The 25,842-nt window shown below is 46.6% G+C and overlaps 1 protein-coding gene across 3 annotated transcripts in view; it reads left to right on the top strand.

Moving 5' to 3' along the window:
* Positions 1-25,842, top strand: part of LOC135805920 (uncharacterized) — a 47,926-nt gene that overhangs the window by 12,254 nt on the left and 9,830 nt on the right. For all 3 annotated transcript variants that reach the window (XM_065320041.1, XM_065320042.1, XM_065320040.1), the window contains exons 6-20: positions 1,115-1,191; positions 3,868-3,946; positions 4,360-4,452; positions 5,809-5,950; positions 11,240-11,685; positions 15,886-15,939; positions 16,124-16,198; positions 17,860-17,988; positions 18,984-19,069; positions 20,546-20,624; positions 22,278-22,375; positions 22,600-22,681; positions 23,175-23,225; positions 23,944-23,992; positions 24,749-24,789. In XM_065320041.1, coding sequence (XP_065176113.1) covers positions 1,115-1,191; positions 3,868-3,946; positions 4,360-4,452; positions 5,809-5,950; positions 11,240-11,685; positions 15,886-15,939; positions 16,124-16,198; positions 17,860-17,988; positions 18,984-19,069; positions 20,546-20,624; positions 22,278-22,375; positions 22,600-22,681; positions 23,175-23,225; positions 23,944-23,992; positions 24,749-24,789 — 1,581 coding nt within the window. The remainder of the gene's footprint in view (positions 1-1,114; positions 1,192-3,867; positions 3,947-4,359; positions 4,453-5,808; positions 5,951-11,239; positions 11,686-15,885; positions 15,940-16,123; positions 16,199-17,859; positions 17,989-18,983; positions 19,070-20,545; positions 20,625-22,277; positions 22,376-22,599; positions 22,682-23,174; positions 23,226-23,943; positions 23,993-24,748; positions 24,790-25,842) is intronic.

Below are 25,842 nucleotides of genomic sequence, written 5' to 3'. Positions count from 1 at the left end.
GTTCTTATTAAAGCACGGATGACCGCGATTGGCCCATATGTTGTAGCCTTCTGGACGCTGAGTCGACTGGTTTTGGTCCGAAATGGCTGCGATGCAGCGTTCCTCCTTTATTCCCAATCGAACATGGTTGAACAAGTGGTCACGTGCTCCTGGGTGCCCAAATCACCTGGTCACCACGCCAGCAGGCGACAACTTTCACACCAAGGTTCAACTCGAGTGACAGGACTGCACCCAAAAAAGGTCAAATAGGCTAGTAAGTTGTACCCTGCAGGCGCGGTGACCAGGTGACTGGTGTACGCAGGAGCACGTGACCGCTTGTTCAACCATGTTCGATTGGGAATAAAGGAGGAACGCTGCATCGCAGCCTTTTCGGACCAAAACCAGTCGACTCAGCGTCCAAAAGACTACAACATATGGGCCAATCGCGGTCATCTGTGCTTTTATAAGAACGAAATGGCGCTTTTAGTGAGATTTTGCATACAAATCCCCATCTAGTAGGGCGCAGTTACCCAGTTTCGGTGGAAGTGCGCGAGTTCAATTGGGATTCAAGTAGGAAGGGAGCGTCTCAGCTTTCTCGGACCAAGACCATTCGACTCAGCACCCCGAAGAAAACAACTGGTGAAATTTTAATTTTTGCCTTAACTTCCCCTTTAAGGTGAAAACCGTTTGAGCCCTACTAGTCTCCACATCGCTTATTTGTTTACCCGGTAGTTAAATATTAGTTTGTGATATTCTGTGTGTGCTGGTGACTTGGAGTGCGTTCCTTTTTGGAGTAGAGCAGATTTTTGAAGGAGGCAGACGAAGACAGTTGATGAAAGTGCCCGAAAGCAGATATATCTTCTATTAGCATCAGGGTATATGACCGTGTCCCTGCAATTAGTTTAACACTCTCTTATTAGAGATGTTACCAATAGAGGTGGCTTGCCCGCAGTGGCAAAGCTGTACGTATCACCTCTGGTGGCTAAGCAGTACGTATCACTTCCAGTGGCTTAATGGTGGCGAAGTCACGGCGGACCTTGCCGCAATTCCTGCAGGCTTTCCCTCCCATGACGTTGATGTGCTGCTGTCCGGTACGGCTGTTGTCCTGTACGGCTGTTGTCCTGTGTGACTGTAGATGAGTATGTTTCCTGATATTGAGGAGCATTATCTGGAAGATCTGATCAATACGCACTCAGATGATCATGCTAATCGGTGAGTTCCAGCCTATGCTTGTAGCCCATGGGTTTTCCTTGTTCCAGTCCTAGCACCTGGCTAGCTTCTAGCAGCATGGCATGTACATGTTCTCATGTTAGCAGCACTGAGACATACAGAGCTGACTGCGGGGTTACGTGGCATGTGTAGTGGTTTCAAGTTTCAACCTTGTTTGTAATGAACTACATGTTGTGTGTTCATTCTTACTACACGTCCATGGAACTACACGTAAGAGCGAATGACTTTTGTGTTGAATTTCAGTGTGAGTTGGGATGTGCTTGCCAGCTCACAATTATTTGCTGGTAGTATGAAGCTGCAGGAAGCATTCAAACTGATGTTGAAGCATAAATTCGAAATAGATATTTTGCTAAAACTTCGAAAGAAATCAACTTCCGACAGTGCTCACGAAGACGGGCTGCAAAGTTGTCTTCCCCAGAGCAAGTAAGATCTGGCGATGGAGTAGGGCTACTACTGAGATGAAAGACTCTCCATGCGTATCAGACAGAATTGCAGCTATTGTTACTTTGAGCGCTGCACCTGCCTGCATCCCTGGACTGCCAGCCTGTAGTCAGTACTCTAGGTAGCTCACTCCACTAGGATTTAGAGAAGTGCACTCCTGGTACCACTGCACTAGGATTTAGAGAAGTGCACTCTTTCCTTGGTACTACCCCGCTAGGATGATGTAGAGAAGTGCACTCTTTCCTTGGTACTACCCCACTAGGATGATGTAGAGAAGTGCACTCTTGCCTTGGTACTACCCCACTAGGATGATGTAGAAAAGTGCACTCTTGCCTTGGTACTACCCCACTAGGATGATGTAGAGAAGTGCACTCTTGCCTTGGTATTACCCCACTAGGATGATGTAGAGAAGTGCACTCTGCCTTGGCACTACCCCACTAGGATGATGTAGAGAAGTGCACTCTTTCCTTGGCACTACCCCACTAGGATGATGTAGAAAAGTGCACTCTTGCCTTGGTACTACCTCACTAGGATGATGTAGAGAAGTGCACTCTTGCCTTGGTATTACCCCACTAGGATGATGTAGAGAAGTGCACTCTTGCCTTGGTACTACCCCACTAGGATGATGTAGAGAAGTGCACTCTTGCCTTGGTATTACCCCACTAGGATGATGTAGAGAAGTGCAAAATTCGCCCCTAATTCGACGCTGAAGATCAATCAGTGAATGGCAAATCTCTAACCAGGGAGTAGTAATGATTATGGTATTTTACTACACCCTGGCCTGCTTCCAACTAATGATGGACTATAAAGTCCTGGATGCTGCTTTCTCCAGAATTATCACACTCTCCATCGAACTTTTAAAGTGGGATTTCTCGAGCCATTTTTCCACTTCGTCATGTTTGATAGTGCAGTAAGGCATCCTTGATCAAACCTACACTATTCCCCACAAAAACTCAAACTGCACTTCAACGTTACTTTCACTCTTCTGCTGCTGTATCCACACTTGCAATGCATGAAAGAAACTTTGCCTTTCCACAACGAGACCAATTAACAGCGAGAACTACATTATACAAAACATAGCGAGAACAAACTGCTCTGTCTGATGTGTGCTTTCCGGCCATAGACCGCGTTGCTACTTCCTTGCTTCTACCAATGGCGTGTTTGTATGATTCTTTGGTTCTAACAAAACATGTGGAGTGTGATGCAAATTATGTGCTGAGCCTGCTGAGGCCTGCAGGTACGAAGCGGAGTTCCCTTGACTAGAAATTTCATTGCAAAATGGCCAATCATGACATGAGACAAAAATTAATAGTCCACTGCATGTGGATTGGTTTCAGGTACATTGTACTTGCAGGTCTGAACCAGGGAGTAGTACCTACTACTCCCTTGTCTAAAACAGGGATGGCTACAGTGTGCGATGTGCAGAGTTGCACATGTGATCAGGGAGTCTGCTATAGTCTCTCTCGAACCAGCTACAGTGTAGCTGTGAACCAAGATCGAAATTTTTGAGGGGGGTGCTTTGGCACCCAAAGCACCCCCCCCCCCCCACCCCCTGCCTACGCCCCTGAGGATGATGTAGAGAAGTGCACTCTGCCTTGGTACTACCCCACTAGGATGATGTAGAAAAGTGCACTCTTGCCTTAGTACTACCCCACTAGGATGATGTAGAGAAGTGCACTCTTGCCTTGGTATTACCCCACTAGGATGATGTAGAGAAGTGCACTCTTGCCTTGGTATTACCCCACTAGGATGATGTAGAAAAGTACACTCTGCCTTGGTACTACCCCACTAGGATGATGTAGAGAAGTGCACTCTATGTAGCACACTCCACTAGGATGTAGAGAAGTGCACTCTGTGATGACAGCATGGCGCTTGCAACACCTCTTCTCCACTTTTTGCTGTAGCTGCCCCACTACCGGTAATCATAGGCTGCCGATCTGAGGATGCGAATACATGTAGTGAAGTGAAAATCCAGTCATCAAGACAGGTTCCACTGTGTCATCCGGAGTGACTGACAACTCCAATTGCGCAGATGAAATACGACCCGAAATGCAAAGCTGGCGCACACCGCCGAAACTCAATCGCGCACACCGCCGAAACTCAAGAGCATTGGTGCTTGCATTCACTGGTGTAGATCATATCTTCCTTTGACGTTTCTGCTGCTGCCACCGCCGCTGCTTCTGCTGCTGTTGCTGCTAATGTGCCTTCTTCTTGTAGAGTGTGCAACTACCTGTTAGAACATTCTGGTTTTCCTTGTAATCCGTCCACGAAGAAAAAGAAGGCGGTGGCTGCATCGGTAAGTCTCCATCAGCTGTTCTGGAATGCTGTGAAACGCTCTCCTCTGAACACCAGGCTTGCTGTCATAGATGTGGACGTAGCAACTGTGCGTGAATGAGTGTAGGTATACTAACAGTGGTTTGTGGATGCAATGAATACTCTACAACCCAACGCGGGGGGGGGGGGGGGCAGTGTCTCAGCAACGCCAGAGGGGAATTATGTCCTGTTGGAGGATTGGGACAGCTTTCCAGGGGCATGAATTGATTGGTCAAAGACCATCTCTGGTGTGTAGGAGCAGTCAAGTATGCGTTTGTTCATTGAATTGGTATTCAACAAATGATTCATTTGTGGAAGTAGCTGTTCATTACATCACTAATTAGTAATTACTGTGGAAGTGGAGTACTGACTAGAATTGTTTTCCAATGTTTCTAGAGTGCTGCTATTGACTACTTGAAAGATGACAGACGACTGGATATGCACATGTGTAGTGGTGCTAATCGCTTGTTGCTCTCTGATTTCCCACAAGTAAGGCAACTTGTAATGGTATTCTCTTTCCCGCTTGTCTTTCAACTATCTGCCCTTCTATTTCCCATGCCCCCCCCCCCTCTCTCTCTCTCTCTAGCTCTCTCTCTCTCTCTCTCTCTCTCTCTCTCTCTCTCTCTCTCTCTCTCTCTCTCTCTCTCTCTCTCTCTCTCTCTCTCTCTCTCTCTCTCTCTCTCTCTCTCTCTCTCTCTCTCTCTCTCTCTCTCTCTCTCTCTAGCTCTCTCTCTAGCTCTCTCTCTAGCTCTCTCTCTCTAGCTCTCTCTCTAGCTCTCTCTCTAGCTCTCTCTCTAGCTCTCTCTCTAGCTCTCTCTCTAGCTCTCTCTCTAGCTCTCTCTCTAGCTCTCTCTCTCTCTCTCTCTCTCTCTCTCTCTCTCTCTCTCTCTCTCTCTCTCTCTCTCTCTCTCTCTCTCTCTCTCTCTCTCTCTCTCTCTCTCTCTCTCTCTCTCTCTCTCTCTCTAGCTCTCTAGCTCTCTCTCTCTAGCTCTCTCTCTCTCTCTCTCTAGCTCTCTCTCTAGCTCTCTCTCTAGCTCTCTCTCTCTCTCTCTCTCTCTCTCTCTCTCTCTCTCTCTCTCTCTCTCTCTCTCTCTCTCTCTCGTAGTGATGTTCTGCTCTGCGTTAGGGAAACGTGATGCGACGAATACCGGGAGCACTGATCGCGTTCCCGTAACGTATAAGGAACCTGTTCTTCCCTACGTTCATGCAATGAAATCACGTGGAATGTACACTGGGGATTTCCCGTTCCGAATCTGGCAGCTTTCTCGGTAATTTGAACAATACGCACAAGATCCGTACGCATTTTCTTTGTGTGTGCCGCAGCGTAGAGAACTTATCTCCACGTAGAAGTCTCGACCCCAAAAAACATGAAACCGTCCACTCTCACCCAGACACTTTTCTGTACGTGATTTCTCCACCTCTCACGTTGAGCAGAACCTCACTAGTATGCAGTTGCGCCTTTGTTGTTTGGTCACCATGGCAATTTTGTTGAGTTCCTGCTGACGTGTGAATCGTGTACACGCCTCGGCAAAGAAATTTCGGAGTTGCATGCAGCTGTATCGTCGTGGCATCATGGCATTGGTTATGGTTATCGTCGTGGCATCATGGCATTGGTTGTTGTGTATTGAACTCTATTCTGTGGCATCATGGCATTGGTTGTGTATTCTGCGGCACCATGGCATTGGTTGTGTATTCTGCGGCATCATGGCATTGGTTGTTGTGTATTCTGCGGCATCATGGCATTGGTTGTTGTGTATTGAGCTGCCTTATGTGACACACACACACACACATACACACACACACACACACACACACACACACACACACACACACACACACACACAGGTTGCTGCTGCCGACATTAAAACCGTCTTGAAGCAGTACGGTCACCATTACTCTCCAGCACGGCAGCACATTGAGAAATGTCTACGCGACAATATCGTAGTTGGCTTCGAACAGCAACTCGTCGAAGGAACGAAACTTCAAGGTCAGTCAGTGACTGCACTCCTCTCAACTTGTGTAGCTTTTCATTACAGTCATCGTGTATGTGTGTATGTGTGTGTGTGTGGGGGGGGGGATGTGTGTGTGTGTGTGTGTGTGTGTGTGTGTGTGTGTGTGTGTGTGTGTGTGTGTGTGTGTGTGTGTGTGTGTGTGTGTGTGTGTGTGTGTGTGTGTGTGTGTGTGTGTGTGTGTGTGTGTGTGTGTGTGTGTGTGTGTGTGTGTGTGTGTGTGTGTGTGTGTGTGTGTGTGTGTGTGTGTGTGTGTGTGTGTGTGTGTGTGTGTGTGTGTGTGTGTGTGTGTGTGTGTGTGTGTGTCCCATATGGTGCAGTGGTATGTGCAGCGATTTCCAATCGATAGGTTGCGGGTTCGATTCCCGACGATTATGGTCACACACGTCTTTCTTCTCTTTCTCAGACTCTTCCTGACTTTTCTTTCATTCTCCTGGTTGGTTACCAACAGCCAGTGCATGCCGGAGTATGTAGTGTGATGTGTGTGTGGGAAAAAAAAAGAAAAAGAAAAAAAAAAGAAAAAAGAAAAAGACCAAAAATAGGGATTCACTGGCCAGAAAAAGTCACTTCAAATAGCTGTATGGTGTAGACCAGGCTGAATAGTGACGGTCAATTCTTCAGCCTTGCAAGCTGTTGAATGGTGCAATCCCAGCACAAGTTGCTATGGCTTCTGCCATAGCATTGCTATCATCGCCTCCGGCGATGGGCGTCAAAGGTCAAAGGTCAAGGTGTGTGTGTGTGTGTGTGTGTGTGTGTGTGTGTGTGTGTGTGTGTGTGTGTGTGTGTGTGTGTGTGTGTGTGTGTGTGTGTGTGTGTGTGTGTGTGTGTGTGTGTGTGTGTGTGTGTGTGTGTGTGTGTGTGTGTGTGTGTGTGTGTGTGTGTGTGTGTGTGTGTGTGTGTGTGTGTGTGTGTGTGTGTGTGTGTGTGTGTGTGTGTGTGTGTGTGTGTGTGTGTGTGTGTGTGTGTGTGTGTGTGTGTGTGTGTGTGTGTGTGTGTGTGTGTGTGTGTGTGTGTGTGTGTGTGTGTGTGTGTGTGTGTGTGTGTGTGTGTGTGTGTGTGTGTGTGTGTGTGTGTGTGTGTGTGTGTGTGTGTGTGTGTGTGTGTGTGTGTGTGTGTGTGTGTGTGTGTGTGTGTGTGTGTGTGTGTGTGTGTGTGTGTGTGTGTGTGTGTGTGTGTGTGTGTGTGTGTGTGTGTGTGTGTGTGTGTGTGTGTGTGTGTGTGTGTGTGTGTGTGTGTGTGTGTGTGTGTGTGTGTGTGTGTGTGTGTGTGTGTGTGTGTGTGTGGAATACTTGTGAAAAGAAGCACTGTGCACATACTGTTGTTGTTGTTGTTGTTGTTGTTGTTGTTGTTGTTGTTGTTGTTGTTGTTGTTGTTGTTGTTGTTGTTGTTGTTGTTGTTGTTGTTGTTGTTGTTGTTGTTGTTGTTGTTGTTGTTGTTGTTGTTGTTGTTGTTGTTGTTGTTGTTGTTGTTGTTGTTGTTGTTGTGTCATTCAGCGCCGTATGATGCTTACAACGGTATAACATACTTCTGAGTTCCAACATTAATTTTAGTGATTTTTCATCTACATAATATTATTTGTTTCTTCATTAATTTTAGTGATTTTTCATCTACATAATATTATTTGTTTCTTGTACTTCTTGATTAAAGACAGTGTAGTGGTATAATACAGGGGCGTCGGAACCGGTGCGGCATGTGCGGCCAAAGCCGTACCAATAATTTTCGAAGTTTTTTTTATTTTTTAACCCTTTACCATCCGGCCAAATTTCCCCAGCAGTCCCAAATGCAATAATTCTCATCTTATTCTGAGAATATCTTCGGTTCCAATCAACCAATTTTCACAATCTTGGGCATTCTGGAAAGCTTTCCACGAGCTGCGTACATTGAGCTCAAACAGGACACTACCGAGATCACATATCCAGCGCCAGGGAGCTTCAAATACACCCCATCGCAGGATATACGAGGAAATTCTCTCCTCGCCAGCCATTTCTCGCTCCTTCCTCGTAAACATTCCAAATTTTTTGCTTGAATTTCTTTTCATGCTGCCCACGCGCTCAAAGCATTCCAAAGTGACTCAGCATGTCAGGAGAGGGGAAAATCCCCGCTCAAGGTCAGTCACTCGGAAAGAAATTCGACTTTTGCCGTAGCTGAAATGTCGAGCGAAATATCTTTGGAATGCGACATCGCAGCTCTTTACCGATTGGTGCAATGGAAAGCTGGGCTCTTCCGCTTTTTCCTAGATACTTAGTTCTTTAAATTCCGACAAGAATCGATCGAGTTACGAATGTTTTAGTGTATGCATGTCCATCGATCTCTAGAGATCGATTCAAGTACGCACGGGTGGTAAAGGGTTAAACATTTCAACCTTGTTGGTGGCTTGTTGACTCTTGTACAGGTACCATGTTTTACATCGACGTTATCATCAGCATGCATATTCTTTTTATTATTCTGTAGCGTTAAAATAATGGCTTTTTAGGCCCAATTTTCAAAAATATTCCCGGGGAGCACCCTCCCCGGACCCCCCCCCCCCCCCCTCCCGCACTTTGGCCGCACCAATGTTAAACTCCTTCCGACGCCCCTGTAATATATGCAGAGCTCACTGACTTGTCAGTTTGAGCACTCTGGCAAGGTACGTTCGAGCCTGGTTTAGTCTGGCTTTGGAAAATTTATTTTTCATTGCTATCAGGCTCAGCCTCACTTTCTCTGTGCTGCGCCTATGAGTCCACAAAGGACGAAACAGTTCTGTCCGCAGATTGAGTAGTGGTATAATCATTTCCTCTGTGCTGCGCTGATACGTTCACAAAGAACGAAACAGCATGCTGTCTGCAGATTGAGTAGTGGTATAATATATAAATTCTACTATTTATGGCATACTAGTATCCCATTGTGTACTCACATCAACCCCATAATCAACACATGCACTAACCCCATAATCAACACATGCACTAACCCCATAATCAACACATGCACTAACCCCATAATCAACACATGCACTAACCCCATAATCAACACATGCACTAACCCCATAATCAACACATGCACTAACCCCATAATCAACACATGCACTAACCACATAATCAACACATGCACTAACCCCATAATCAACACATGCACTAACCCCATAATCAACACATGCACTAACCCCATAATCAACACATGCACTAACCCCATAATCAACACATGCACTAACCCCATAATCAACACATGCACTAACCCCATAATCAACACATGCACTAACCCCATAATCAACACATGCACTAACCCCATAATCAACACATGCACTAACCCCATAATCAACACATGCACTAACCCCATAATCAACACATGCACTAACCCCATAATCAACACATGCACTAACCCCATAATCAACACATGCACTAACCCCATAATCAACACATGCACTAACCCCATAATCAACACATGCACTAACCCCATAATCAACACATGCACTAACCCCATAATCAACACATGCACTAAGGGGCCGTCCGTAAATATCGATGTTTTTTTAGAGACGATATTGGTGCGTCTGGGGGGGAGGGGGTTTGAGCCATGTGCGTCTTTTCGAGCATCAGAAAAATATCGATGTAAATATCTGAAGTTTCGCCGATCCCTGCACGCGGACGTCTAAATGGCTATACAATAAATGTGAAACCAGCTTCCGTTCGCGGAGCTAAAACTCGCGACACAAGAACAAAATCAAAAATTGGAAGCTGTACGCCCATGGCGAATTTCAAGAGCAAAAGAATGAGCTATTGATTGTGGAAATCGGCCGAACGATGCCTGCAGGAGACCTTTTTCAAGACGTAGAGGCAGTGCGAACAAACACGGACGAACTCCACAAGAGCTTCCAGTCTTCACTGTCTGAACAAGGATTTGAAAAAATTCAAGCCCGAGCGTAGCCGCTTTGGCTACACCAGTACACGGTGGCTGTGAGCACTGCACTGCAGCGCCAACCCGGTTCGCTCCCCCCAGGCGATGCAGCTATTGCGTGAGTGCGGCGGGATTTTCACGCCTACACCGGACCCTCAACATGACAACATCCTGGGCACTTCATGAGCATCCAAAAAATTAATATTGATTCCATGATCTAGATGTACATGTGCGTCTTCTGGGGGGAGGGAGGGGGGTCAAGGGAGAGAAGCACCAATATCGTCTCTAAAAAAACATCGATATTTACGGACGGCCCCTAACCCCATAATCAACACATGCACTAACCCCATAATCAACACATGCACTAACCCCATAATCAACACATGCACTAACCCCATAATCAACACATGCACTAACCCCATAATCAACACATGCACTAACCCCATAATCAACACATGCACTAACCCCATAATCAACACATGCACTAACCCCATAATCAACACATGCACTAACCCCATAATCAACACATGCACTAACCCCATAATCAACACATGCACTAACCCCATAATCAACACATGCACTAACCCCATAATCAACACATGCACTAACCCCATAATCAACACATGCACTAACCCCATAATCAACACATGCACTAACCCCATAATCAACACATGCACTAACCCCATAATCAACACATGCACTAACCCCATAATCAACACATGCACTAACCCCATAATCAACACATGCACTAACCCCATAATCAACACATGCACTAACCCCATAATCAACACATGCACTAACCCCATAATCAACACATGCACTAACCCCATAATCAACACATGCACTAACCCCATAATCAACACATGCACTAACCCCATAATCAACACATGCACTAACCCCATAATCAACACATGCACTAACCCCATAATCAACACATGCACTAACCCCATAATCAACACATGCACTAACCCCATAATCAACACATGCACTAACCCCATAATCAACACATGCACTAACCCCATAATCAACACATGCACTAACCCCATAATCAACACATGCACTAACCCCATAATCAACACATGCACTAACCCCATAATCAACACATGCACTAACCCCATAATCAACACATGCACTAACCCCATAATCAACACATGCACTAACCACATAATCAACACATGCACTAACCCCATAATCAACACATGCACTAACCCCATAATCAACACATGCACTAACCCCAACAAATGGAGCGAAGGACCACACTTCTTTGAAGAACTGCAGCTGCTATTCTTCACTCGGCTTGATTTGCGGGAGGCATTCTTCCTCGAATACTCTAGCTGTGGGCAACCTGAGCGCAAATTTCTGCTGTGTGTGTGTGTGTGTGGATTTTCGCTTGTGTTCAGCGGCCCAGAACACCCTGTCGGCACTTGAGGTGCCAGCACAGCCAGCGCAGGGTTGGAAGGCGGAAACGGATGCCCGGTTACAGCAGGCCCTCAAGGATCAAGTCAATAAGCTGCTGGACGCGCCACCACCCGGCCTTCCGCTCAAGGCGTATGACAACTACAAACGCCACTGTGTCAAATACATTCGCACGTTACTTCCCAGTAGGCGGCTCATCAGTGCTCATAGGGTCAGCAAGATGGCAACAGATCTTGTCAACTGCGCACGTGCCGGTGATGTACAAAATGAAGCAGCAAAGCAGACTGCCGCTACTACGGGGCAAAATAAGCCGCAACAACCGCTTGCTTTGTTAAAGTTCCACCGGAAAGTGTCCCGTCCACAAAACCTGCCGGAAGAGCTGAAAACCGAAGTAGACTACTATGAAAAGCATCTCAAAATTAATTTTGAGGTAAGAAGCAGACCTGCAGAGATCGTGTGTGTGTGTGTGTGTGTGTGTGTGTGTGTGTGTGTGTGTGTGTGTGTGTGTGTGTGTGTGTGTGTGTGTGTGTGTGTGTGTGTGTGTGTGTGTGTGTGTGTGTGTGTGTGTGTGTGTGCCAGCTAGTTCGGTTGGTGGGTACACTTATGCCTGATTGTGTTGGGTCTGTTGCCAACGGGCTCGGCTGCTTGAAGGTGTAATGTTGTACCTGCCACCTTTTTTGGTTCCAGGGTTGATTTACTTTCTATTTGAAGTATACATACCTGTTAACCATGGACTGCTTTTGGCTAGATTGACTCTTGTGTAATCAATGGTGCTAGTGTAGCTTATCTCAGATCCACTCTGATTTAGCCACCCACACTAGTAGCAAGTATTACCTTCACTGGGGGCAGGGGTAACTGCAGTTGGATCCCAGGACGGATACCCTGGTGCTGTCAAACCTTTTTCTGCACCTTGTCCTCACCCACTTACTGAGGTGTGCAGGGCCGGAGGCAGCTTCCGTGGAGCGGTGCGGCCGAAGGGCCATCTTTAAGCCTTCCGGCATAATGCGGAACTAAAATTAACGTAACGCTTCTGTACCTTGGCAGAATCACTTCAAATTTTCTGTGAAAGTTATAAAGAGATGGAGGGTTCCCTTCAACTAAAGAAAGAGATCATAAATGATCCAGAAAAATCTATTTGAAAAATTCGCGCAAATTTAACGCATGAGCAACTCTTAACCAGGATTCAAAGAAGTATACAACTAAGAGACTGCAAAAGAGATATTTACAACGTTCTATATACCAATAGCATTGCATTGAATTACAGGAGTTTGACAAGAACATCAAAATGATGCTTGTATTCAGGGTATGGTTACAAGTGCCCGTATTCGTTCTAAAACCGCCCATTAGAAAACCTTAGACGCTGCGCATATACTTCCAGTAACCAGAACAAAAGTTAATTCAATGCATAGCTAATGCAATACAGAATCCAAAAATATATACGTTGTGGGTCTACAAACAAGCACAACACCAGTAGCTTGGTTAGGAGTTCCGTTCTCACCTAAAAAATGGAAGAAAAAGCACTTTTCGGTGTCCGGAACACTAATCTCAACATAGAGTACATACTTTAGAATCCGCCTGCCTCGCATGTGACACCTTCATCATCCAATGTGTCTTCCTGTATACCCTTTCGTACTCTTCTTCGCTCTTTCCTTCTGCTGGCTTTGCCCCAATGGATCTCTTTCTCTCTGCATCCTTCTGCCTTTCCTCATCAAGCTGGGCCAGTGCTGCTGCAGTTAATTCACCCTCCGGCAAGCCCATTGCCGTCATTAGCCGGCCGAGAGCGGATGAACCATCATTGAAGGTGCAAACTGCAAGTGCAACTGCAGCCTCCACCACCTTGGCAGAGCAGAAGCCTGTTTTGGGACACATCTGCCACACCAGTCCGTTCAAACTTTCATTCCTGTTCTGCCTGGCTCCACGTAAACACCTTTCCAGGAGACTACGCTCAGTGAGGCTCAATTAGATAGGCTTGATCACTTTGAAAATGACATCTGGTATAGCATCATGGTGAGTATATCTCTCCCGACCACACTGCTCCTGCTGCCACTTGCACCAGCTCTCAGTTCCAGTTGGACAGAAGTGGTGCTGATGCTTGGTAACAGCCGGTGGTGTCTTCTTGTCGTTCGTCTTCTTCTGCTGCCAAAAACAAATCATCAACATCCTGAGCTGCGCTTGCAGCTGGGGGTGGTGGCTCTGGCTGTTTTGCGATGGAATCGGCGCTTCTTTGGGCGTCCAGGACGCCCCTTGAACTGTTTCCTCCCCAGCCTGGCACTGGCTGGCATGCTATCGCCTTTGCGGTTACGCGCTAGCGCTCACGACACTACAGTCCATTTCAAAACTATAGACGCGTGAACTCATACGTACGAGCCGTACGTACTGTAGCGCACGACAGCCGTGAGTTTTGCATGAGTGTTTTCTGGTTTTCAGATGTGTTTTTCAGGTTTTTCTTCGTCGCCGCGGGAAATACAAAAGATGCAAAACACGCAAAGTCGCAAATGAAAAGGTGTGAGGAAAGTCTCAAAAGAAATGAAAGTCTCAAATGAATCTTCTTCTTGTTTGCATTTTCTGAGTGCCCGACTGTAATGGCTTCCAAGGCCCGTAAGAATCTCAGTGATGCCGAGAAAGATATGATTAGTCGTGTTCATTGTTTCTTCGAACAAGAGCTGGATTTTGATTGACGCTTGAGTATCCGAAATCCTCGTTGTCGAACTCACCTTGCAACTGGCGTGAGTGAAACCACTGTCACTCGTTGTCAGGCGAAGGGAACAGGGAAGCTCAAATCAAATCAAAAAGAGAAAATATACTTATCATCTCTACTATATTTCACCCAACAAGATCCAAAACATGCAGAAAAGAAGAGAAAAAAAGGCAGGAGGCGTGATGGGATTCGAATGCCCCACACTTGTACTGGAAATCACGGATCGAAACCACGAGGCCGAGGCTACCAGGACCCGTACAAAATGCACCCGCGATGGTCTGGGCGCAGCACTGTCTCAGCAGGAGCAAAAATCCGAAACAAACTGGTCAAACCCTTCAAAACAGAAATTACATGTAAAACCGGAAAACCTGGCCTAAAAATAAACTTCCATTGTAGCGAAAACAAAGTATATAGCCAGAATTGTGAAGCGATGCAGAGACGGAATCTGGAGAAAAAACTAAACATATTTAAATAAATCCCATCGAATTTTGCAAAACACTACGCGTCTATAGTTTTGAAATGGACTGTAAACAAACTCTATTTTTCAGACAATACGCATATTCAAATTTTTAGACAATTATTTGGCCGTTGCGTAGGAATCACATGATCTCGGGTCATCAAAGCAAGATCTGATCGCGATCGAGACCTGACAGCTGGGCCATGAAAGAACTCGGAAACTCCACCAAATTTGAAAGAATTACCTTGAACCTGTTCAGAGTTATACCGTTTCCAAAGAAATTGAATCCAATTTCAATTTGTAGAAATTATTGAAATATTGAAATTGAAGTTTGAGGATATGTTCAATGACAGTGATACATCTTCAGAACCACTCGCGCGATTCCCCTACAATTTTCAGAGAGTAAATACTATAACTATGGCGTGGTTTTGAGCCATCAATGAGGCTGATCGGACAAAGTTGGATTTTTGACCCCTTGAAGGCTTCGGGCCACCTTAACTGTCTGGGGGTCCTCCCCCAGAAAAAATTGGAATTTAGACGGCGAATCCTGCACTCTGGGTGACTCCCTGTACAAAATCATACATCGAAACTTTTTCTCCCCGGTTTTGGACGTTCCACGTGGACCGACTTTTTGGGAAGTTGGTACAGCCATGGTCATACCGGCCTTACCAGTGGCGCCGGCCCTGGGTGTGGTGAGCCCATAAGTGGGATCATTTTCAAGTCCATGCAGAGTTTTGGGGATTTCAGGGGGTGTCGGCCGTTGGGCGGTTCAATAGCCAGTCGAGTCATCTTTCCAAGATTCCTTTTGAGTCTCTCTCCCCTCTCCCGGGGAGACTCATGTGACCAGTTTTGGCAGTGAGCAACAAGTACAAGTGTGTGTGTGTGTGTGTGTGTGTGTGTGCGTGCGTGCGTGCGCGTGTGTGTGTGTGTGTGTGTGTGTGTTGTGTGTGTGTTGTGTGTGTGTTGTGTGTGTGTTGTGTGTGTGTGTGTGTGTGTGTGTGTGCGTTGGAGTAACCAGTGCGTCCAGTGAGGTGCTGCTGCTGCTAAACTCATTTTCCCTCTTCCTCCTTGCTTTCCCTGTTCCCATGTTGTATGCCATGCCAAATTCAGCAATACCAACCGAATGCATCATCTATCCACAAACCTAGGACCTATTAACACTTTGGTGTAACATACATAAGAGAGTGTTTGCTTTCTCCTCTTCTTTCCACAACTCCTCTACAACCATGCCTTTTCGCTTTCTGATTCAGTTTTGAATGGTCACTGATGGTGGTTGCTGCTGTTGCTCTCCGCGTGGTTTGCATGTGTGTACATATGATTGTGTGGCGCGCGCGTGTGTGTGTGTGTGTGTGTGTGTGCGTGTGTGTGTGTGTGTGTGTGTGTGTGTACTTCATATGTGTACGTGTGTTTGCACGTGTGCGTATGCTTCCACTTGTGCCTGCCTGCCTACATGCATGCATGTAAACTTGCGACAGGAGAAACAAAGCTCACAACCAGCAGCCACAGCGGACAGTGCCGACGCGGAAGTGGTAAGTGTAGCTACCCCCACCTTTCTCCCTTTCTGTAGGTTGCTAACAAGAGCTGGATTTGCTAGTATATAGCTTGTACAATAGTTGTGTGTGTGACCGCAAACATGCAGGCAATGTCGATGGCAGAAGAAGCTTTTTATAATACCTCTGTCCTATTGTTGTTCTGTTGTGTGCCACTTGGTAGGATGAAGGGCAGCTGATGGAGTGTGGCTGCTGTTATGGCGACGTCTCCATTGAAAAGATGGTCCAGTGCACGGATGTGAGTCACAGTGCAATCGCCGGTCATACGTTCATTCTGTTGTACTTTACTGTTGAAGTACAGTGCAGCGCTGCTGCTCAATGAAATGCGATGGCGTGAGTCAAGTCAGCGTAGCCCTGCACCACTTCACATCCCAGTGTGCGCTGGTCTAGGGCTGTACAGCGCTCGGCGGGGCTTTGACTCCTCGCTCGATTGGATTTCATAGAGCAGCACAGCGCGTAGTACAAGTATCACCGTGCGTAGCCAAGTCCTGGATATCTCCAGCTTTGTGATGCACTGAAATCACACATCCTGCAAAGTCATGTAGCGTAAGTGTAGCGCAATGCTGCGTGTAAAAGCAGGTGCTCACGGCTGTACGTGTATAAGCCAGGGTTTAGACTTTAAACCCCAGGGTTTAGACTTTAAACCCCAGGGTTTAGACTTTAAACCCCAGGGTTTAGACTTTAAACCCCAAGGTTTAGACTTTAAACCCCAGGGTTTGGACTTTAAACCCTGGCTTCTATTCAAGGTTTGCTTCTACATCAAAGGTGGAATCAGGTCATGCTTATCACGCAATAATTGCCAGGTTTGCAATTCATGACTGAGACATTTGATGTCAAGTGCCTGGCAGCACACCGTTACACGGGAACTAGGTTCGAAATCCGGAAGTATGGCACAGCGATGCAAGAATCTGTGTAGGTTTGCTATAGACGCCCCTGGCACAGCTGAATTATTAAATCCTGATAAGATGGGAATGGGATTCCTTTTGATAGAGGGAGGCATGCACGACCCACAAACATGTATGCTTGTCAAATCGATCAGCATGACGTCATCTTTGGTTCTAACCAATTCATTACGGCAAACGTTGTGTGAAGCGAAAATGTCCAAACTTTCGCTCTAGGTCACGTGGTGAGAAACTTTGCACGAACTTCCGCGACTTTGGACGTGAAAGAAAAAGTGATAGTTCATCACTTGTTGCAGGTAAAAATTGGACTTGGTGCACGAAATCCGCTCCGCGTTCGACAGTATTCCGCTTGTTGCGGTGAGTTTTCTATGGCAGCCCGTCCATTCATGGAAATATGTCGGGTTGGGACAGGATTCCGCTTGATCCCCCCGGTCCGGTAAACCCAGGTTTTACTGTACCGTAAAATACCGCCAGAGCGCCCCACCATCTCGTCCTTCCATGGTCGTCTTGTGGAGGTGGTTTCCTGTCTGTAGGTCATACGACACGGACTTTGTACACACATTGCACGTTGTGCAGTCAATCCGTACCCAGTTTACCTTCGAGCAGGTGCGAGCTCCACATAAAAACATGCCAAGTGTGACCTTAGTACACTATGGTTCTCACACCGCACAATCTTAGTAGCACTCTGCCATGCAATTTTCTTCCCTTGGCTGTAAATTCAAGGTGGGGCGCTCTCGCGAGACGGGGCGGCGCTCTGGCGGTACTTTACGGTACTTGCACGGTGTACTTAGCAGTGTACCACCGTACATGTACTTGGTCTGTGCGGTCTTTCCACTTGCAACATCTTGGCTCAAATTCAAATTGTTCTTCTGCGTCACGGCACGCTTCTATTCGAGTCGTGCTTTTATACACGACATTAGCGTATCCGCCAGGAGCGCAGTTGCATTTTATGATTGTGCTGATGCTGTCGTTCTCGTGGGGTTCTGCTTTTGTGCAGGGTCATCTGTTCTGTGAGGGATGTCTGTGTTCCTATGTCAAGGAAGCCGTGTATGGCCAGGGAAAATCACAGCTCGCCTGCATGACTGATGGCTGTGACTCAACATTCATGAAGAGCCAATTGCGAAAGGTGAGCAGTAGCTGATGACAGCAGTCGTAAAATCACTGAAGGCGTCCTCCACCCAGATGTGCATGAAATGTCCATACGGTAGTTTGTAAAGGATTGCACGTTATCTGTACGCCACGCCACTAGACCTGCAAACAATGGAAGCTGTGTTTGACTTTACGAATGCTGTATGAATGTTGGTGTGGGCAGGTTCTTACCTGTGTTTTGGGCTTGTTATCAACTCCATGGTAGCTGTGGGCTATGGTAGATTCGGATTCTTGCTCTTAACATGCAACCCAAGGTGCCTTTTCACCGGGGGTTTTTCTGACTCTCGTTGAAGACGTCTTTTTCTCACAGTTGTTGCCTTGGCATGTCAGTGTAGTCTTCGGACATGCACTATTACTATAGTGCAATGTGACGTCTTGTGCATGTATTACTATAGTGCAATGTGACGTCTTGTGCATGTATTACTATAGTGCAATGTGACGTCTTGTGCATGTATTACTATAGTGCAATGTGACGTCTTGTGCATGTATTACTATAGTGCAATGTGACGTCTTGTGCATGCATTACTATAGTGCAATGTGACGTCTTGTGCATGTATTACTATAGTGCAATGTGACGTCTTGTGCATGCATTACTATAGTGCAATGTGACGTCTTGGGCATGCACTTGCAGTGCTGTACATGTAACTGCTGTCAATCTGCAGGGGCAATGTCGGAAGGTAATTTAGTGTGGTACGGTCAGCCATCTCAAGTACAATTTACTCGCGGGGGAAGGGTGGCTGAGCCGAAAATTTGGAAATTTAGAGCCCAAAACCGGTGCATTTTATTGAATCACGGGGTACTTGAGGCAAATAGTGGTACGGCCAATACCGTAGTGACCGTACCGTGTGCGACCCCCCTGATCTGTGTTTGTTGCTATGTTGGTACAGTTATCTACAACTCACTGTAGGATTCTTCTATGTGCTATGTCATGTATGCCTGGTGTTGCAATGCCTGTTGTGATCCACTTTTCAGGCACTGACTGAAGATGTGCTGAGCAAATATGATGAGCGTGTGCAGGAGGAGTCAATTCGACTGGCTGAGATGGCTGGACTTGTGCAGTAAGTGGAGAGAGAGAGAGAGAGAGAGAGAGAGAGTGTGTGTGTGTGTGTGTGTGTGTGTGTGTGTGTGTGTGTGTGTGTGTGTGTGTGTGTGTGTGTGTGTGTGTGTGTGTGTGTGTGTTGATGTTGTGCCTCCACCACCACCATCTAAGCCAACTGTGCACTGCAGTGTTTGCGACCGCCATCTTAGTGCGTCTGGGTACAAGCGGCATAAGTGCAGTGCGGCCCGTCAACTTCCTGTCAGCCAACAGCCTGGTGCAAAGTCGTGTCAACGTTGTGGTAGATGGTTCAAGAGTGCTGGTGGGCTGAAGGTACATAAGTGCCCTCTCGAAGGTTCCTCCCAACAGCCTTCGGACTCTGTCGATCCTGCACCTCGCCTAGTGCTTCAACACCAACATTGTTGCCCATTCCACTGCCCGTCATGTAACCGGTGCTTTCGATCTGCTGCTGAATTTAAACGGTACAATTGCGAGCGTGGCAAGCGACCAACAGCGAGGGAGCGTCTTGAGTTCAAGTTCTGCTGTGCGTGCGGCGAGAGATATCGCAGACAGCAGGAGCTGCAGCAGCATAAAGCCGGATGTTCTGCCGCGACGCCGTGATGCTACCCCTTTGTTCCCCTCCTCATGAGGGCAGCTTAGCCGTTTAACGGCAGCTGTTTGTCAAGGTCAATGTGTGTGTGTGTGTGTGTGTGTGTGTGTGTGTGTGTGTGTGTGTGTGTGTGTGTGTGTGTGTGTGTGTGTGTGTGTGTGTGTGTGTGTGTGTGTGTGTGTGTGTGTGTGTGTGTGTGTGTGTGTGTGTGTGTGTGTGTGTGTGTGTCCTCACCCACTTACTGAGGAGTGATTAAAGGAAAACTTTGGACTCCCGAAATCTTGAAGTTTTGTCATTGCACCTGGAGTTGGACAATGCCATGATCCGTGGGCATGGTGCTACTGCACTGGACAATGGTACCAACGTTCTGCTTGTGTTGAGGTGCAAACACGACTACTAATAGCAAGAGTATATAACCCCCCAGGAGTGTGCAACTCCTGATACTCTTTCTATGGGGTTTACCAATGGCGAAAACTCACATCACATGGTGTAGTGTCCCAGTTGTACGTCTCCAGCCCGTTTTTAGCGAGCAGCGGAGTAATAAAAAAGCACTCCCTGATAGAAACTCACTGCGCGTATGCAACTCGCCAGCATGATCATGGCAGATGTTCGGATTGCGCGCATGCTATCCTTAGTTTGTACGTAGTACTAAACGTACCTGAGACACGTGATGTGAGTAGTACTAAACGTACCTGAGACACGTGATGTGAGTTTTCGCCGGTGGCGCCCCCATATGCAGATTTGCATACTCTTGGGAGCTTATTTACTGGAGCTAAATAGTAACACTACTGGCTTCAGTTTTTGGTTTTTAACTTTTTACCCACGCACACATACATATCTTCCCCGTTCATTCTGTGGCTGTTGTGTGCGCTGTCTGTACCTGCCCAGGTGTCCGTTCTGTGACTTCAAGGCGCTGATGGCACCCGACGATAAGGTGTTCCGCTGTGCTAATGACGCCTGTCTGAAGGTACAGTGGGGAGCTCCGAGCGATCCTGTCTGCCATCGTGTGTACACTTGCAAATTATTGTGTTGGCCATCTGGTAGTACTGTGGTAGTGTTACTGAGTTGTGTAGCTCTTGCAGCATTCCTCTTCTGATGAGTAGCTGCCTTTTAGAGGTGTTGACAACGATCAAAGATCTCATAATAAAGTAATAATAATAATTCATTATAGAAAAGAAAAAGGACCAAGGAACTACAAGTCACGCTATAATGTCCACTAACACCACCAGTTATTTAACAATCAGCTCGTATGATAACATTGCACGACACCGTCTATAAATAGTCGACAACGTCTATAAATTAATCCTTGGCTCTCCATCCGAGCCCAATAGTTCATTACATCTAGTTCAAGGTGTTGAAAAGGGGGGGGGGGGGGGTCTGAAGAAAAAATTGACTGTCACCACCAGGACTCGAATCTGGACTTGACGGATTTCCACTGGTGAATCTGTGTTGATACCCACTTTATGCATGCACATTGAATATTGTTGTATTCCAACCCCTCCTCCTACTGTATGATTACTGTACTTACTCAGCTCAGTGCATGAGACCTGCAAACTGGTTTGAAATGGCTAGCTGCCTGCAGATTGGGTGAACACCGGGTTGTACATGTACATCAGGGAGTCGTAAAATACCGACTCACTGATGTACTTTGAAGTACATGTATGTACAAGTAAAGTAGAGTAAAGTTAGCCGGATTGGCGGCCGCATCACCTGACGTGTTGACGTACACATCAAGCAAATACATTCGGGCGGGCCACCACTTCGCCCATATATCCTCAGTGTCGAATGCAGACCTCACAAGTGAGTCAGGGAAGAGGGGATAAGTCTCTCAACAAGCGGGCGTGTAAAGGCCCTATAACCCCATAAACCGCATCCGTGTTGCCCTCACACCGAGCAAGTGAGTACATGTATCCAGTTCACCGTGGGCGTCGGCACAGTTCATTGCATGTAAAGTGGTACTCGCCGGCATCATCGCGATTGAGAGAGCACTAAACACACTCTCTGTTACCAGCGCAGGTTTTAACTCGAAACCTCATCTCATGATTGGCAGCTGGCAAGCCTACAAACCAATCGTCGATATTTTAACTCAAAACCTCATCTCATGATTGGCAGCTGGCAAGCCTACAAACCAATCGTCGATATTTTAACTCAAAACCTCATCTCATGATTGGCAGCTGGCAAGCCTACAAACCAATCGTCGATATTTTAACTCAAAACCTCATCTCATGATTGGCAGCTGGCAAGCCTACAAACCAATCGTCTATACGCGTTGCTCGTTGGTATGTACAAGTAGTACATGGTAAAGAGGAAGCATTTGACATGGGTTTGAGAACTGAATTTCGTCTGTTTTACATGGAGTTTTCCAATGTATTGTACTGGAATAAAATTCTATTTTTATTTTCATGCTATCTCTATTTTTCCACATCTACATGACTTTATCTTGCCCGTAAAAGAGGCCGTTACCCCGAAAAAATTTGATATGGGTTTTATGAGTTGTAAACGTGCATGGCTGTGTACATGACGAGACGTAACAAGGTCGAAACTGCTAGCTGTCCAGAGATTGAGTATGTACGTTGGCATCTTCATATTTTGTTTGTTTGCCTTCTGACGTTTCCATTAGGAATCATGCCGCTATTGCCAAGAAGAGTGGGACGACCATTTCGGAAAACCGTGCAGCGAGGTGGAGAAGAGGGACGAGACGAAGATGAGAACGCGAGTGTGAGTCTAGCAGTTCCCAGCACTTCACGCTGACTCATGCGTGCTGATAGCTCTAAGAGATGAAGACATAGCTTTGTTTTTACAAGCACCAAACTCAACATGCTGTTCAAGCTGTCTGTGTCTACCATCCAGCGGCAGGTGGCGAATGCTTCTTCTTCACCATTTCGTAAGAGAATAACTTTCATTCACATGCTATGCCTACTGGATTTCTTTTCTTGTTCTAGTGAGGAGATGATGACGGAGGCAAAGGTTCGGAAATGCGCTAAATGCCACACGGAATTTACCAAAGAAAGTGGCTGCAATAAGGTATGTGCTTTTCATGCTGCTGCTAGTTTGCTCTTGTAACTGAATACATGTAGTTTCAGGGCTTCTGGTTGTGTCAGTGCAAGTTGCACTGCTGGGTTCTGTGGAGTTTGCATGAATCCTCCCCTCCCCATGTGCACCCCCTAAAAGGTTCGACCTACGTTCAGCATTATATGCACATAATGACCATGAATGACATGCACCAGCCATCCTACACATAGCGACCATGCACCCAGAGAGGGGAGAGGGAAAGGGAGAGAGGAAGACAATTCTGCGACAAACACTGTACACTACACAGTTCTCATAATTTCTTCACCTGAGTGCATTCTTATGACTTTGTTGTTGTGTGATGTAACGTGACTGCAAGGATGTGTACGTCGAGTGTAGGGTAGAGATTCTGCTGCAGCCTGCAATCCTCTGCATGCTATGTACTGGACGTGCTGTGCGAGTGTGGAAATGTGTCTACTTCTGCCCTGTTGTCTGTTGTGCTGCAAAGATGACGTGCCGTTGTGGAGCTTCCATGTGTTATGTGTGCCGCAAAGCAAAGGTGTGTATCCTGGACCGTCTGGCTGTTCTTTGCTCTAGGTCCAGCGGGGGAGAGATTCCCAGCACTATTGAAGTTCGTTCAGTTCAGCCAAAATTGTTACCTGGGCCCTGAAAACGCACTTCTTTAGATGTGTTAATGTATGGGACAGCCAAGTTTTACGTACGAGCACATATATAATTGTATTGCATGCTGCTCGTGTATGTATGGCCTGCACTTCCTGGCAGGCATGTATATGGCATAATGTGCGTGTCGCTAGATCGATCATTACAGGCTCACGTTCTAGACAACATCCAATCCAGAACACATGTTTGGTTTGCTTTGTCTTCTGCACCGTTGTTGTATTTCCCCGTAAGTTAGTTCTCCCCAATGACTTAGTACCCCCCCCCCCCCCCCTATAAAAAATACACTTTCCACTGCCGAGGTTATCACCCCGAAAGACAGTTCCCCCCGAAAGATAGTAAGTTCGTACACGTCCTACATGTACAGACACCGTACAGTACATACATCATATGCACGGACACTAGAGTTGCGCAGGCTTCCCACTGCGTGTCATTTACCCCCGATAAAAAGTACTCCCCGAAAGATAGTACCACCCCCGAAAGTTAGTACTCATGTGGCTGCTAAGTTCGAAAGTTAGTACACACTAATTTACGGGGAAATACGGTACTCTCTTCTTCAGCTGCACCGTTGTTGTGTTTCCATACTCTCTTCTGCATAGATCACCTACCAGCACTTCTGCTCACATGTACGCAATCCAGGCCAAGACTGTAAGTGCTTGCATGCATCTATGTATACATCCATACATGTATACATGTACCATACTTTGCCAGCTACTTATATCTTATAAGCCCCCCCCCCCCCCCAACTTGAGGCCTCGTGTTCCTTCTCGTTCAATGGTGGTTGACCCGTTATGTACTGATTTCCAGCACAGAATGAAACAGAATTATAATTTTCAGCATAATGTTCACCTTCATCAGGCTATAACTTTGGCCTCCACTCGATTTTCACAATCTTAGGCTCGTTGGAAACCTCTTGGCGAGAGGAACACCAGGATACTAAATTCCATCAATCAGCCACCACGAATCAGGTGCGGGAACACAGCAAAGTCGTCTCCAAGCCTGATTTGCAAGCAAACTCGCCCATCAATGCCATTCTACCCTCCTCTATCGCAGAGCGCTCAAATTTGTTCGAGGCGATTCAAACTTCAGCCAAGTACGTCATTGCTATGTGCTCAGTCGGTCAAAGAGCACGCGAAAAGGGATATCCCCAAAAATGCTTTCAGGCGTAAAAACCCTGTTGTAGAGGTCTCAGTCTTCACTTGTTAGACTTACCTGTATTTATAAATGTAACTTGACTCTCTCTCTCTCTCTCTTTCTCTCTCTCTCTCTGTCTCTCTCTCTCTCTGTCTCTGTCTCTCTCTCTGTCTCTCTCTCTCTCTCTGTCTCTCTCTGTCTCTGTCTCTGTCTCTCTCTCTCTCTCTCTCTCTCTCCCTCGGTGTGTCTGTCTCTTGGTGTATGTTGTAGGCAAACAGTGTAAAGCATGCAGCTTGTGGACGGATACAAAGGTATTGTTTTATGTTCAGATATACCGCATTGCTGGCATATGGTGTGCTAGCATCACACGGCGTATTCCATTGAGGTACAATGCTGAGGGCGTGGCATTTTGTTCTACACCAGCAGCTGGTCAAGGTTTCAACAAACTTATGACATGTTTTGTGGGGAGGGTTGTAAGTAAAAAATTCCGTCCCGTGAAAATATCGATAATGCAGGATGGCCCCTTAGGGAGGGATCTATTTTGTATACTTGAAGTATTTCTCCTGCTGGGACTACATTTTCCGGCATCTCGATGCACTCGCGCATCCGCGCTTGTCAAACGTCTGAAGCTTGTGGAGATGGGATGTAAGGAAACTCGGATATCTTCCTTCTCTAGAGGACCACCTCCACACGAAGTACACCTATTTCGAAACCAATTTCACAACCATGGACTCGGATGGAGAAAAAAATCGACGGGTTCGCGTGCCGGGCAGGTCAAGAACAAGGAGTCGTACAACTCCGTGGTCAAGAACCACCTTTCCGCTTCCGTGGGACGCCACCACCCCATCATCAGGCGTCAGATGCGGCTCCTAAACGGTGGGGGAGGATAGATCAGATCCACCAACCAGAGGCCAAAGGCCTAAATCCCATTTGCCACATCCATCACTCGGATGGAGAGTCAAGGATAAATTTATAGTCAAGAAAAAAGGACCAAGAAACTACAAGTTACGCTACGCCAGTTAGTTGTAGAACGTCAGTGCCATCGGTCAGTGTCGTGCAATGTTATCGCATGAGCTGATTGTTTAGTAGCTGGTGGTGTTAGTGGACATTGTAGCGTAACTTGTAGTTTCTTGGTCCTTTTTTCTTTACTATAAATTTCACAATCATGTCTAATTTCCTTCTTCTGCTAAATTCCTATCCTCTTGTATGTAAATAATCTGCGATGAGAAAATAATTTGAATAGAGCTACAGGGATGAATTTATCCTGTATCGCATCGTAGTTTGCAATGCAAAATCGATCTACTGCTACTCAAAAGTCACCGTGACTCGCAGACAAAATGGGCTTTCAGGCATCACTCTCAAGA

Source organism: Sycon ciliatum, chromosome 1 (assembly GCF_964019385.1).
Source record: "Sycon ciliatum chromosome 1, ocSycCili1.1, whole genome shotgun sequence".
In the NCBI taxonomy this organism is placed as follows: Eukaryota; Metazoa; Porifera; class Calcarea; order Leucosolenida; family Sycettidae; genus Sycon; species Sycon ciliatum.
This window is presented reverse-complemented; position numbering and strand designations above follow the sequence as displayed.